At 40.9% G+C, this 12129-nt stretch overlaps 1 protein-coding gene across 7 annotated transcripts in view; it reads right to left on the reverse strand.

Moving 5' to 3' along the window:
* Positions 1-12129, reverse strand: part of znf462 (zinc finger protein 462) — an 83320-nt gene that overhangs the window by 4438 nt on the left and 66753 nt on the right. For all 7 annotated transcript variants that reach the window (XM_072661411.1, XM_072661406.1, XM_072661407.1 and 4 more), the window contains 5 exons: positions 8385-8679; positions 6840-6976; positions 5225-5448; positions 4121-4478; positions 1126-1264 (listed from right to left, as the gene is read on the reverse strand). In XM_072661411.1, the coding sequence (XP_072517512.1) occupies positions 1126-1264; positions 4121-4478; positions 5225-5448; positions 6840-6976; positions 8385-8679 (1153 nt within the window). The remainder of the gene's footprint in view (positions 1-1125; positions 1265-4120; positions 4479-5224; positions 5449-6839; positions 6977-8384; positions 8680-12129) is intronic.

Raw genomic sequence — 12129 nt, forward strand, 5'->3', positions numbered from 1 at the left:
GTTTTGACCACAGTGCCTAGAGTTTTGCATGTCACTGTATTTAGATTAGGGCTGTGTATTGGCAAGGATCTGGCGATACGATATTTATCACAATACAGGGGTTACGATTCAATATATTGCGATATACTGTGATACTTTAAGCAAGGCAATATTTTACCATTTTTGAATCTAATTTTAGGTAAACTGTCATAGTATTAAAAACAAACCACTACATGCATAAAAAGTGAGTGAAAATGTTTACTTTTCATGCAGTCAGAACAGTGGAATCTCTAACATCCAAAACCTACTACTACTGTTAACAGTTTAACAGAAATTCACAGTTCTCTCATGTTTTATTTTCTTCATTTATATACATATATATATAAATGAAGAAAATAAAACATGAGAGAACTGTGTGAGAGAGAGAAGGATTCTTTAGGTAAATAAATTAAGAAAATAAAACATTGTAAACAGACAGTATATTTTTAGATCCTGCTTTAAGGGTTAACATTCTGCTGTACTTCTGTCTGTCTGTCAGTTTTTCATTTCTCAGTACTTAGTAAAGAAAATGCAGGGTATGCTGTAACTTGGCTCCATTGTTTTCACCATATTACCGAAGCCTTCATTCTCTACAACACTGAGAGGGCTCATGTCTTTGCAAATGAAATAAAGCACTGACTGAGTTATTTTGGTTGCACGAGTAGAGGTCGGTGGTAACTTAGACGTGTGAACTTGTTCCAGAATGAGCTGAGAGGGATCCACTCGTTTAACGGCAGTGGTTCGCTGTTCTGCTAAGTGTGCTTTCAGATTCGTTGTGTTCCCTGAATATTTGATTTTGGGATTTAAATACAACACAAAATCATCAACTGCCGCGAATCTTTACGTGTGAAATATTCATTAAAAATCGGTACTGGTTTTTTGAGAATCGATACAATATCGCAAAACAGAATATCGCGACATTAAGGTTTATCGTTATTTTCTTACACCCATAATTTAGATTGTGTGTGAACGCCATGTGGGCTCCTTAAAGTAACCAAGTAACTCATTAGAAGGGATGTCCAGATACTTTTAGACACATTATTATTATTATTATTATTATTATTATTATTAGCAGGAGCAGTACTGCTGCATAAGAGAGAGACTCACATGCCGTGACGAAGAACATGGCGCTCCCACTCTATGCTGAGGGAGAAGGCTCGGCCGCAGAACTCGCAGGGAAAACGCTTCTCACCACCGGACAGCAGGCCACAACTGCTGCCTCCCGGAGAGGTCACCATTGGGACACCTGAAGTCAGCCGGAAATTAGATCCAGCACAGAGAAAAAGACATGAAAAAAAAATCGATAATGATCAGAAAATGAGCTCCTCCGCATGGAAACTAACCAATGTTTTTGTTATGTCCGAATGTTTGTGGACACCCCTTTGAATATTGCATTGCATTCAGCTGCTTTAAGGCGCACCCATAGATTTTAACTGCACACACAGCTAATCCCTGTAGAGAAGTACTCCCTACAGAATAGTACTCCCTGGAGCAGATAACCATCAACCTATTGGCAGCATGCCTAATGCCAGGCGTGGGCTAGAGGGATATATGAAGCCTTTGAGCTGTGGAATGATGGATGGTTCTCCACTCAATACTTTCGGAATAGATTGGGGACGATGAGAGTGGTGTGGTGTTCATCATAAACCCCTGACCTCACTAACAGCTGTAGAAGGATAAACTCTCATCTTTCATACCCTTGATTTCATAGGAAACCATGAACAAGAAAGTGTTCCAATACTTTTGTCCATATGGTGTATATTAATGCAATACTGTGTGCTGTCCGTTTTCATGTGAAACTTCTACAGCGAGTGATTGCGTCTAACTTGGAGTGTTGTGTTACCAACATATTTTGCATTCATGCGCAAAAGAGCAATGTTTTCACATGAGGTTTCGTCTTTAGACAGCTGGGCTCGTCTCCGAGAATGTCATCAGGCTTGCTGTAAAAAGGGCACGTTATTTGGCCACGCTCACTTATTTATTTTGCACTATTTTGTGTGGTTGGTGTGGCCCAACAGATAACACCACTACCTGCCAGTGAGCTTCCACACCATGTGGGAGACTGGGGTTCAATTCCTGGTCTGGGTGACTGTGCTGCGCTACACCAATAAGAGTCCTTGGGCAAGACTCCTAACACTACACTGGCACATTGGCCCACCTCTGTAATACGAGTAACCTTGTAAATCGCTCTGAATAAGAGCGTCAGCTAAATGCTGTAAACATAAATAAACATAAACACTCTTTTTTCTTTAAACTTCTCTTTTAAGCTTTTTATATTCTCTTACCGTTCCGGCAGCGCCCTCCTGTGGCCGCGTTCAGACATTTCTTTCGAAATGTCTTTAAACAAGGATTTGTTGTGCTGCACACTGACTTTTTAGTATAAAACTGTGGCGCTATCTGCTGTGGTTAGGACAGGGGGGTTATCTGTGTTTCAGCTCCTCTCAGCTGATTGCAGCTTTAGATTTGTGAGACTTGACTTCAGAAGACGGATGCTCAATGTTTTTTTGTTTTTTTTTCCCCTAAAACATGTAGGCAACGTAAACTAGGCAATACTAGCGCCTTAAAATTCTGTCCATCTTACTGGTCGTTTATAGTTACAGGTCGCTTACTGAAATAAGTGAAAAAAAATCTTGTGTTTCACTTTGTCAGGAACTTCGCCTTCGGTCCAACGTCTCACGGGAATTAAACAGAAGTATTTGTTTACTTTCTAACAGTCTTGTCCTGCTGAATTTCCTGCAACATCTAGCGCCCTCTACAGGCGAGTCTAAAAAAAAAAAAAAGCACCAATGAGAACTTTTCTAATGTGGCTCCATTTTTTTTGTAACTTTTCCACAGACCTTCATAAGACCTGTTGGCATTTATATACGGTGTGTTTCAGCAGCTCATTAAAAAGTTACACCAGAACCGATGAACCTTGCACTAGAATGTGCAAATGTCTATGTTAGTTTCTGTGGAGCCTGCAGACACAGAGTTATTAAGTTTGAGCTTATGTTTGAAGAATGGCTTGGGGCTCTGAAGGTTAAGAAGGAAACAAAAGAGCGCAGCTACAGAGAGTCGCTGAACACAGTGTGAGCACACAGAGGCACAATAAGAAGTTCAGGACTCTGGCTTTGCTTGGCGCATTCAAACAGCAGGTCAAACCCGGCTTTCTTTCTTTTCTTGCCTAACCCTACAGAGCTCTCTCTCTCGCGTTCCCTGTATGGAGACAATGAATCGGATGTATCACCACAGTTTCTTCTGAATTTCTGTAAATAGTCCCTCCAGCCTGCCCCTTCCTTCAGGCTCAGGAGCGGTGACTTGTGTTTCCAGTAAGCCAAGTACAGCAAACCACGCAGGCGGCAGTAGATTAGCTTGCGCTTGTGTTAAAGTAATCTTTACAAAGGTAAACATTAACGGCTCGTGAATCTCAACAAACCAACTCACACCAGATCTGGTGTCAACATTTGTTTTTGTTTCTAAGGCGAAATTAAGTCCTTTTACACTCAGTAGTTCGCATATTATAGTACCTAAAATGGGAGACGCTGAAGAATTCATAGTGGACACTGGCTAATTATTAGTAGTTACTGAGTAATTCATAGCACATACTGCATACTTGATTGTAAATACTGAATATGGATATGAATTGTTGTTGCTACTGATTACTTCCTAGCAGATACTGAATAATTCATAACGGTTATGGAATCATTTTTAGAACTTACTGACTATTTCATTGTTGTTACTGAATAATTCATAGTGGATGCTGAATAATTTATAGTAGTTAGTAAATAAATCATTGTGGATGCTGAATCATGAATAGTAGTCAATGACTAATTAATAAGATCACTCAATAGTTCATAGCAGATACTGACTCTTTGTTCTAGGCTGTGTCCAAATGCTTACTACTTCCTTTCCTGTCTGCCGCCATTGGTTCTGCCTGATCTGTAGCTCATGGCCTACCTCCCGAAGATATAGATCCACATGAGCTACAGATCAGAAACACTGCGAGAGCAGACAGGAAATAAATTTCATACAGTTATTGGGTCGCAGCTCACCTCACACTACTTTGTGTGTGTGTGTGTGTGTGTGTGTGTGTGTGTGTGTGTGTGTGTGTGCGCTCTTGTACCTGCTGCCTCTGGCATTTCTGACTCCTCTTCTTGCTTCTTCTCCTCTAGTGTTTCAGCCGTTTCCTGCATCATCTGCTCCTCATCCTCCTCCTCTTCCTCCTCCTGCACAACAGCCACAGCTTCCTCCTCCTCTTCTTCCTCGACGACCTCTGATTCTTCCTCTTCCACGGCGGCCACTTGCTCATCGTCCTCCTCCACTGCCACTTGCTCCTCCTCTTCCTCCTCTTCGCAAGCAACCGCCATCTCCTCCATCTCCTCGCCCTCTTCCTCAGCGCTGCTCAGACAGTTCAGCTTCTCCTGCAGAGCCTCCAGCTGGTCCAGGTTCACCCGGCCCATCAGCTCAAAGTTGCGGATCACCTGGTAACAATGCGCGCACATTTTCAGATTTTTGATGCCGAAGTGTGACATTTTCTGTAGTAAAGTGGTTCTACAGGGCGCTACAGATTTGTAGAGGTTCTGGACGTCCTGAGGACTCCCATGGACTAGACTGAGAAACACTGATTTAGATTGATGAACCAAATGTGAATCATTTTTAGTTGATACCGGATAATTCATAATAGATGGTAAATAATTCATAGCAGTTATAGAATAGTTCATAACCCAGATTACCTACTAAATTATTTATAATCTACAGTAGTTACTGAATAATTCATAGTAGATACTGAATAATGTATAACCCAGATTAGTTACTAAATAATATTCGTTACTGAATAATTCAGACTGGATAGTGAATAATCCACAGTAGTTAAAAGTAGATAATAATAATAATAATAATAATAATAATAATTCAGAGTAGAGTTAATTGTGGTTCCTAAATTATCCACAGTACATACTGAATAATTCACAGTGGATAATGGATAATTCATAGTAGTTACTAAATAATTCATAGCAGTTAATGAACAATTAATAGCAGATTTGGAATTAATCATGGCTCATTATTAATTCATAGTAGATAATGAATGCTTCATAGATACTAAATAATATTTGTGGGGTCAAAAACAAAGTTTCTTTTTGAGAACAGCATTTTAGAACATCTTATAATCCTACATTTTCTCAACTTTATTGTAAATTTTTTGAGAGTCCAGTCTCGGGCCAGGCCTGACCTTGTGCTCGTCCCGCAAGTGGTTCTCCAGCTCTTCCCGGTGTTTGGTGTCGTAGTAGCAGAGCTGGCACTGGTACGGTTTCAGCTCCTCATGTTTGTGGATGTGCTGCTGCAGACTTTCGTCACTCGAGCATGTGAATGTGCACTTGTGGCAGCGGAACACCAAACCCTCCAGGTGACGAGACAGCTTAGAGCGAGAGACCTCCAGCGGCACCACTCGCTCCTCTGCAGAGTGGTGAGGGAGAAACGAGGAGAAACGGGTCAGAAATGGGAGGTTAACCAGTATATCATGTACCCTGACATATCCCTGACAGCCAAAACATGATTACATCAGTTATAAACTCTTCATCACGATCTCTACAGTTTAGAAGCTCTTCATCCCGACCCATACTGTTTATGAGCTCTTCATCACAACCATTACAGTTTAGAAGCTCTTCATTCTGACACTTCCCGTTCATAAGCTCTTCATCCCGACCCATACTGTTCATAAGCTTTTCACCACAACCATTACAGTTTAAAGGCTCTTTATCCCGACACTTACAGTTCATAACCTCTTCATCATGACACATACTGTTCACAAGCTCTTCACCACAACCTCTACAGTTTATTAGCTTTTCATCACAGCCATTACAGTTTATAGGCTCTTCATCCGGACACTTACAGTTCATAACCTCTTCATCCCGAACCATACTGTTCACAAGCTCTTCACCACAACCTCTACAGTTTATTAGCTTTTCATCATAGCCATTACAGTTTATAGGCTCTTCATCCGGACACTTACAGTTCATAAACGCTTCATCCCGGCCCATACTGTTCACAAGCTCTTCACCACAACCTCTACAGTTTATTAGCTTTTCATCATAGCTATTACAGTTTATAGGCTCTTCATCCGGACACTTGCAGTTCATAAACGCTTCATCCCGACCCATACTGTTCACAAGCTCTTCACCACAACCTCTACAGTTTATTAGCTTTTCATCATAGCCATTACAGTTTATAGGCTCTTCATCCGGACACTTACAGTTCATAAACGCTTCATCCCGGCCCATACTGTTCACAAGCTCTTCACCACAACCTCTACAGTTTATTAGCTTTTCATCATAGCTATTACAGTTTATAGGCTCTTCATCCGGACACTTGCAGTTCATAAACGCTTCATCCCGGCCCATACTGTTCACAAGCTCTTCACCACAACCTCTACAGTTTATTAGCTTTTCATCATAGCTATTACAGTTTATAGGCTCTTCATCCGGACACTTGCAGTTCATAAACGCTTCATCCCGGCCCATACTGTTCACAAGCTCTTCACCACAACCTCTACAGTTTATTAGCTTTTCATCATAGCTATTACAGTTTATAGGCTCTTCATCCGGACACTTGCAGTTCATAAACGCTTCATCCCGGCCCATACTGTTCATAAGATCTTCATCATGATCTCTGCAGTTTATAAGATCATAACTCCGTAACAACAATTTATAAGCTCTTTGTCACAAACTGTAATCATAACAATTCTACAGTTCATCACATTCCCAAAGGTTTAATAAGCTCTTCATCTCAACCCCTAAAGTTTATAAGGTATAAGGGACTAAGAGTTTTCGCCTGGCAAGAGCATTTACCTCGGTGCAGGATGATGTGGTCGATCATGTGGATCTTATATTTGGTGTGGTAAAGGCAGAAGGGGCAGCGCAGGTCTTTCGGGCCCTCCTCAGGAGCGCTGGCGTGTCCGGCCTCAACGTGCATGGTGAAGGTAGACCTGCATTGAGACACAAGGGATGAAGTGTAGAAGTTCAGTGGAAGGACCTTTGGAAACTGAGTGTCGGCTGGAAGTCTTGTAGAGGGAGGCTATTTCAATAGAACAACAGCTTATGAGAGAGATGGTCACAATGTTTTGACTCGTATCAGTTCTACAGTTAGTGCGCAGTAACAGAAAGCATAAAGAGAGGTCGGGAAATCTTGGTTCTGGCCTCAATAACCAGATCCGTGATTCGTGCTACAGTACAAATGGAAAGTGAAGGGAGTAAAGGATGCAGTCTGAGCACTGTCCTCCCTGCACAGCGCTATCAGCAGGGTTAAATTAACACCTCTAATCTGACCACAGAGCAAACAGGCCTCCAGCGTCCACTAGAAGTGCTCATTTAACAGCTTTAATTTGACCCAGGCGTGGACGCGATGAACACATTCAAACACCGCTCACTTTTTACCATGAGTTACTCCCGTCATCGGCCGTGTGACTTACACTCTTCTACACAGCAGTGCAGCCTCTAATGTCTAATGTGGGGCAGTATTGAGGTAGTTATACAGTATGGACAAATATATTAAACATATATATATATACTATAAATGACGCTGCAAAACTTTGGTAACTAAAAAAAAAAAAGCTAGCGTTGGCTCACTCGGGAACCTGACACTAGCAAAGTAGCTGACACTAGCAAAGTGGTCTGGCTTAAAACCGCTAACCCCAGCAAATTTCACTAACTGAAAATAACTGACACTATCTAAAGTCGCAGCCTGAAAATAGCTAATGCTAGTTGACTTTGGACCACAAGCAAACCCCAGGTAATGTGGCCGACTGAAAATAATTAACATTGTTTTTCTAGCTGAACATAGCAAACTCCAATAGCTAACCCCAGCTAATTTTGCTAACTTAACATACTGAAGAAAAACTCCTTTCCCATCTAAAAAATGAGACCTAGTCTACTGAAGCAACAGCTGTTGAAAGTGTAAGCCGTTCCTGCTTCTACTAAACTGAGAAACAATAATACGTAAATTTACATTTATGCATATATAAATATATATAGCATGGAATATTATATATATTTAAGAATAAGGGGCTCTATAGTGGCATAGGGGCTACCATGTGTCCATCTAAACATTGGCTTTGTACTTAGCCATCAGTGTCTGAGAGTTCCAGAGACCGTAACTGGCCTTGCTCTCTCTGGGTGATGCTAGCCAGTGAGGGCATCTGTTATATGTTAAGTGAATTATTTCTGAGCATCCTCTCTTCACTAGATCTCGCCGAGCCTTAATAAAGAAGTTACCTAAACCAGGTCTCTGCTGCTGCCAATACCGGACTGAGCAGACGTACCTCGAACGCATATTATCAGAACCAGAACAGTTTTAGATCAGATTTAGATCATCAAGCTGCAGATGTAGGTGCTCACTTGTAGCAGGTGAAGAAGGAGCAGTCTTTGCACTTGAAGAGCTTCTTGCCGCCGTGCCGGTCGCGGTAGTGCCTCCGCAGGCTCTGCATGTAGCCAGAGCTGAACTCGCAGAACTCGCAGGTGAGGATGGCATCAGGCCGCAGTGGAACAGTACCTGGGGAGTCCAGGGCCAGCATAGCGGCAGATCCAGGGCCAGGGGGACTACAGGACACTGCTGGTACCTGGCTTCGAGAGGCCAGCTGGTAGTGAGTCAGTTGCTGCTGAACGTCTGGAGGCTCCAGATACCCCATCGGATCTGTAAACCGAGAGAGAGAGAGAAAATGAGGGTTAGGTGTACATTTATTATTATTTTTTTTTTAACTGTAATCTCTCCTGACTGAGCAAAGCTAACGCGCTATATACATATATACGGGCGTGATGGTAGGATACTGAGCGAAATGTGGTAGCATCTCAGAAACCGCTAACTTCTTGGGATGTTCTAGAGCCGTCATAGTGAAGATATACAGAGAACCGACTTCTCGCACTTTAAGGGCTCCCCAAATGCATAACACTGTTTCCCCCACGGGCCGTTGATGCCAGAGGGAAACGAATACTGTTCAGAGAAATCGACGCCCCACTGTGGACCACCAACGCGACTTGCTTGTGTCATCCGAGCCTAGGGTGGTTATTCCTAGTATTAGGTATGTGGTCATAATATTCTAATGTCTGAGTATAATCCTATATATAATAAACTGTATATAATACTAGTTCACTCTGATGACTGAAAATAGGTGAGCTTCTGTACGTAGGAGTATATAAACAAAATGCATATTATACTGTATGTAATGCTAGTTGACTCTGCTAACTTAAAATTGATGATGCTAGCTAACTCTGCTAACTGTCCCGCTGGTGTGTGCTGACGCGAATGGCCAGGCTTCTTGTCGTCTAGAGATAAACGGACAGCCTTTACCATCTAGATGGTACAGAAGCTGTACAAAAGCAGCAATTGCTCAATTTTCTTTTCTGCTTCATAATCACTTAAGCAAAAAACGGCATTAGCGTTATTGTTTTATTGCTCACCCCACCCTAAACTTTCTTCCCATGCTCACTTCGCTAGACCTCGCTTTCCTGTCTTGAGCGTAGGCCAGTTCAATCAATACAGCATGCTTGTGGTGCAATCTATCAGCCGAGCGCGGGAGTCAGCGGATAAAAGCTTGAGCGCTGAAATCAGCGCAAAATGCAGATCTCACGTCGCAGAGCGAAGAGGAACCCTGCCTGAGCCTCCTTGAGCTCACGCTGGACTCGCAGCACCAACACATCACTCAGGGAAGACTGAAGATGAGCAAGCGCTTTTAATATTCCACTCACGGGGGTGATTTATCTACTTTGGTGGGAACAGCAGTGGAGAGAACAGGGGACCTGGAACGACACGGCAGGACTGCAGAATATCAGCAAATGCACGGATAACCTTAATCTGAGAGGAATCCTACAACAGCTGACTCAAAAACCACAGCAATGCATTTCACACTCTCTAAGTAGGGATAGCAATCACTAGAGGCCCTACGTTCTGATTTTAACATCATACTTGAGCCCTGAATATGATATCACAATACTTCAGCGACGCTGTGATAGGATCATAATACTGTAGCCATGTCACAATATTGTCTTAATACTTCAGCCATGATATGGTATTATCACATTACTTGAGCCATGATTCAATATCACAATATTTGAGCCATGATTCAATATCACATTACTTGAGCCATGATTCAATATCACAATATTTTAGCCATGATTCAATATCACAATATTTGAGCCATGATTCAATATCACATTACTTGAGCCATGATTCAATATCACAATATTTGAGCCATGATTCAATATCACAATATTTGAGCCATGATTCAATATCACATTACTTGAGCCATGATTCAATATCACAATATTTGAGCCATGATTCAATATCACAATATTTGAGCCATGATTCAATATCACATTACTTGAGCCATGATTCAATATCACAATATTTGAGCCATGATTCAATATCACAATATTTGAGCCATGATTCAATATCACATTACTTGAGCCATGATTCAATATCACAATATTTTAGCCATGATTCAATATCACAATATTTTAGCCATGATTCAATATCACATTACTTGAGCCATGATTCAATATCACAATATTTTAGCCATGATTCAATATCACATTACTTGAGCCATGATTCAATATCACAATATTTTAGCCATGATATGATATCACATTACTTGAGCCATGATTCAATATCACATTACTTGAGCCATGATTCAATATCACAATATTTTAGCCATGATACTGTATTATTACCATACTTTAGCAATGATATCGCAGTACTGTAGTCATGATATGATATCACAGTGCTTTAGCCATGATACTGTATTATCACAATACTTTTGCCCTGATATGACATTGCAATATCTTAGTCATGATACAATATCACAATACTTTAGCTTTGATACAGTATGTTTGCCATGATATGATATTGCAATACTTTAGCAATGATGCAATTTCACAATACTTTAGCCATGGTACTGTATTATCACAATACTGTAGCAATGATACAGAATCACAATACCTTAGCCATGATACAATATCACGATACTTTAGCAAAGATATGACATCGCAGTACTTCAGCAATGATATGGTATCACAATACTTTAGCCATGATATGATACTGCAATACTTTAGCTATGATACAATATCACAATATTTTGCTAAAATAAAATATCACAATACTTCAGCCATGATATAATCACAATACTTTGGCTATGATACAATATCACGATACTTTAGCCATTATACAATATCACAATACTTTAGCCATGATATGATACTGCAATACTTTAGCTATGATACAATATCACGATACTTTAGCCATTATACAATATCACAATACTTCAGCCATGATATAATCACAATACTTTAGCTATGATACAATATCACGATACTTTAGCCATTATACAATATCACAATACTTTAGCCATGATATGATACTGCAATACTTTAGCCCTGATATATCACAATACTTTAGCCCTGATATATCACAATACTTTAGCCCTGATATATCACAACACTTTAGCAATATAAATATGATATTTGCACAATACTTTTAATATGATATGATATTATGACAGCACTTCAGCCATGATGCACGTCCAAATGTTTGTGGACACCCCTTCTCAAGAATGCATTCAGCAAATGCACACGCAGCTTGTCTAGCCCCTGCAGAAAAGTAGAATAGGACTCTCTGGAGCAAATAAAATAAGTAATGACTCTATTTGCAATCTAATTGCCTAATGCATGGGCTAGAGGGTTAAAAAGCCCCCCAGCATTGAGCTGTGGAGAAGTGGAACTGTGTTCTCTGGAATAATGGTACTCCACCCATACTTTTGGGATGATTTAAGGAATTGGTGATAAGGTGCGGCAATCATCCCACATCTGACCTAACCTCTGACCCACCACCTGACCTAAAAAACGCTCTTGTTCCTGAACTTGTTACCATCCCTTGACCGTACAGACGGTTACTCCAAAATGAGTAATACCCTTGGTTTCAGAAGAAGTAACGAATGAGCAGGTGTCCCAATACTTCTGTCTATATAGTGTGCGATACACAATCTGCAAACTACTGCGTGATTTATGTTGAAATTTATCCTTCAGCTAAGAAGCTTCATCTTTGAGTGTGTGATGATTGTCAGCACACAGTTAGCATCATGCTAATTGATGA

This window comes from Salminus brasiliensis, chromosome 18, assembly GCF_030463535.1.
Source record: "Salminus brasiliensis chromosome 18, fSalBra1.hap2, whole genome shotgun sequence".
In the NCBI taxonomy this organism is placed as follows: Eukaryota; Metazoa; Chordata; class Actinopteri; order Characiformes; family Bryconidae; genus Salminus; species Salminus brasiliensis.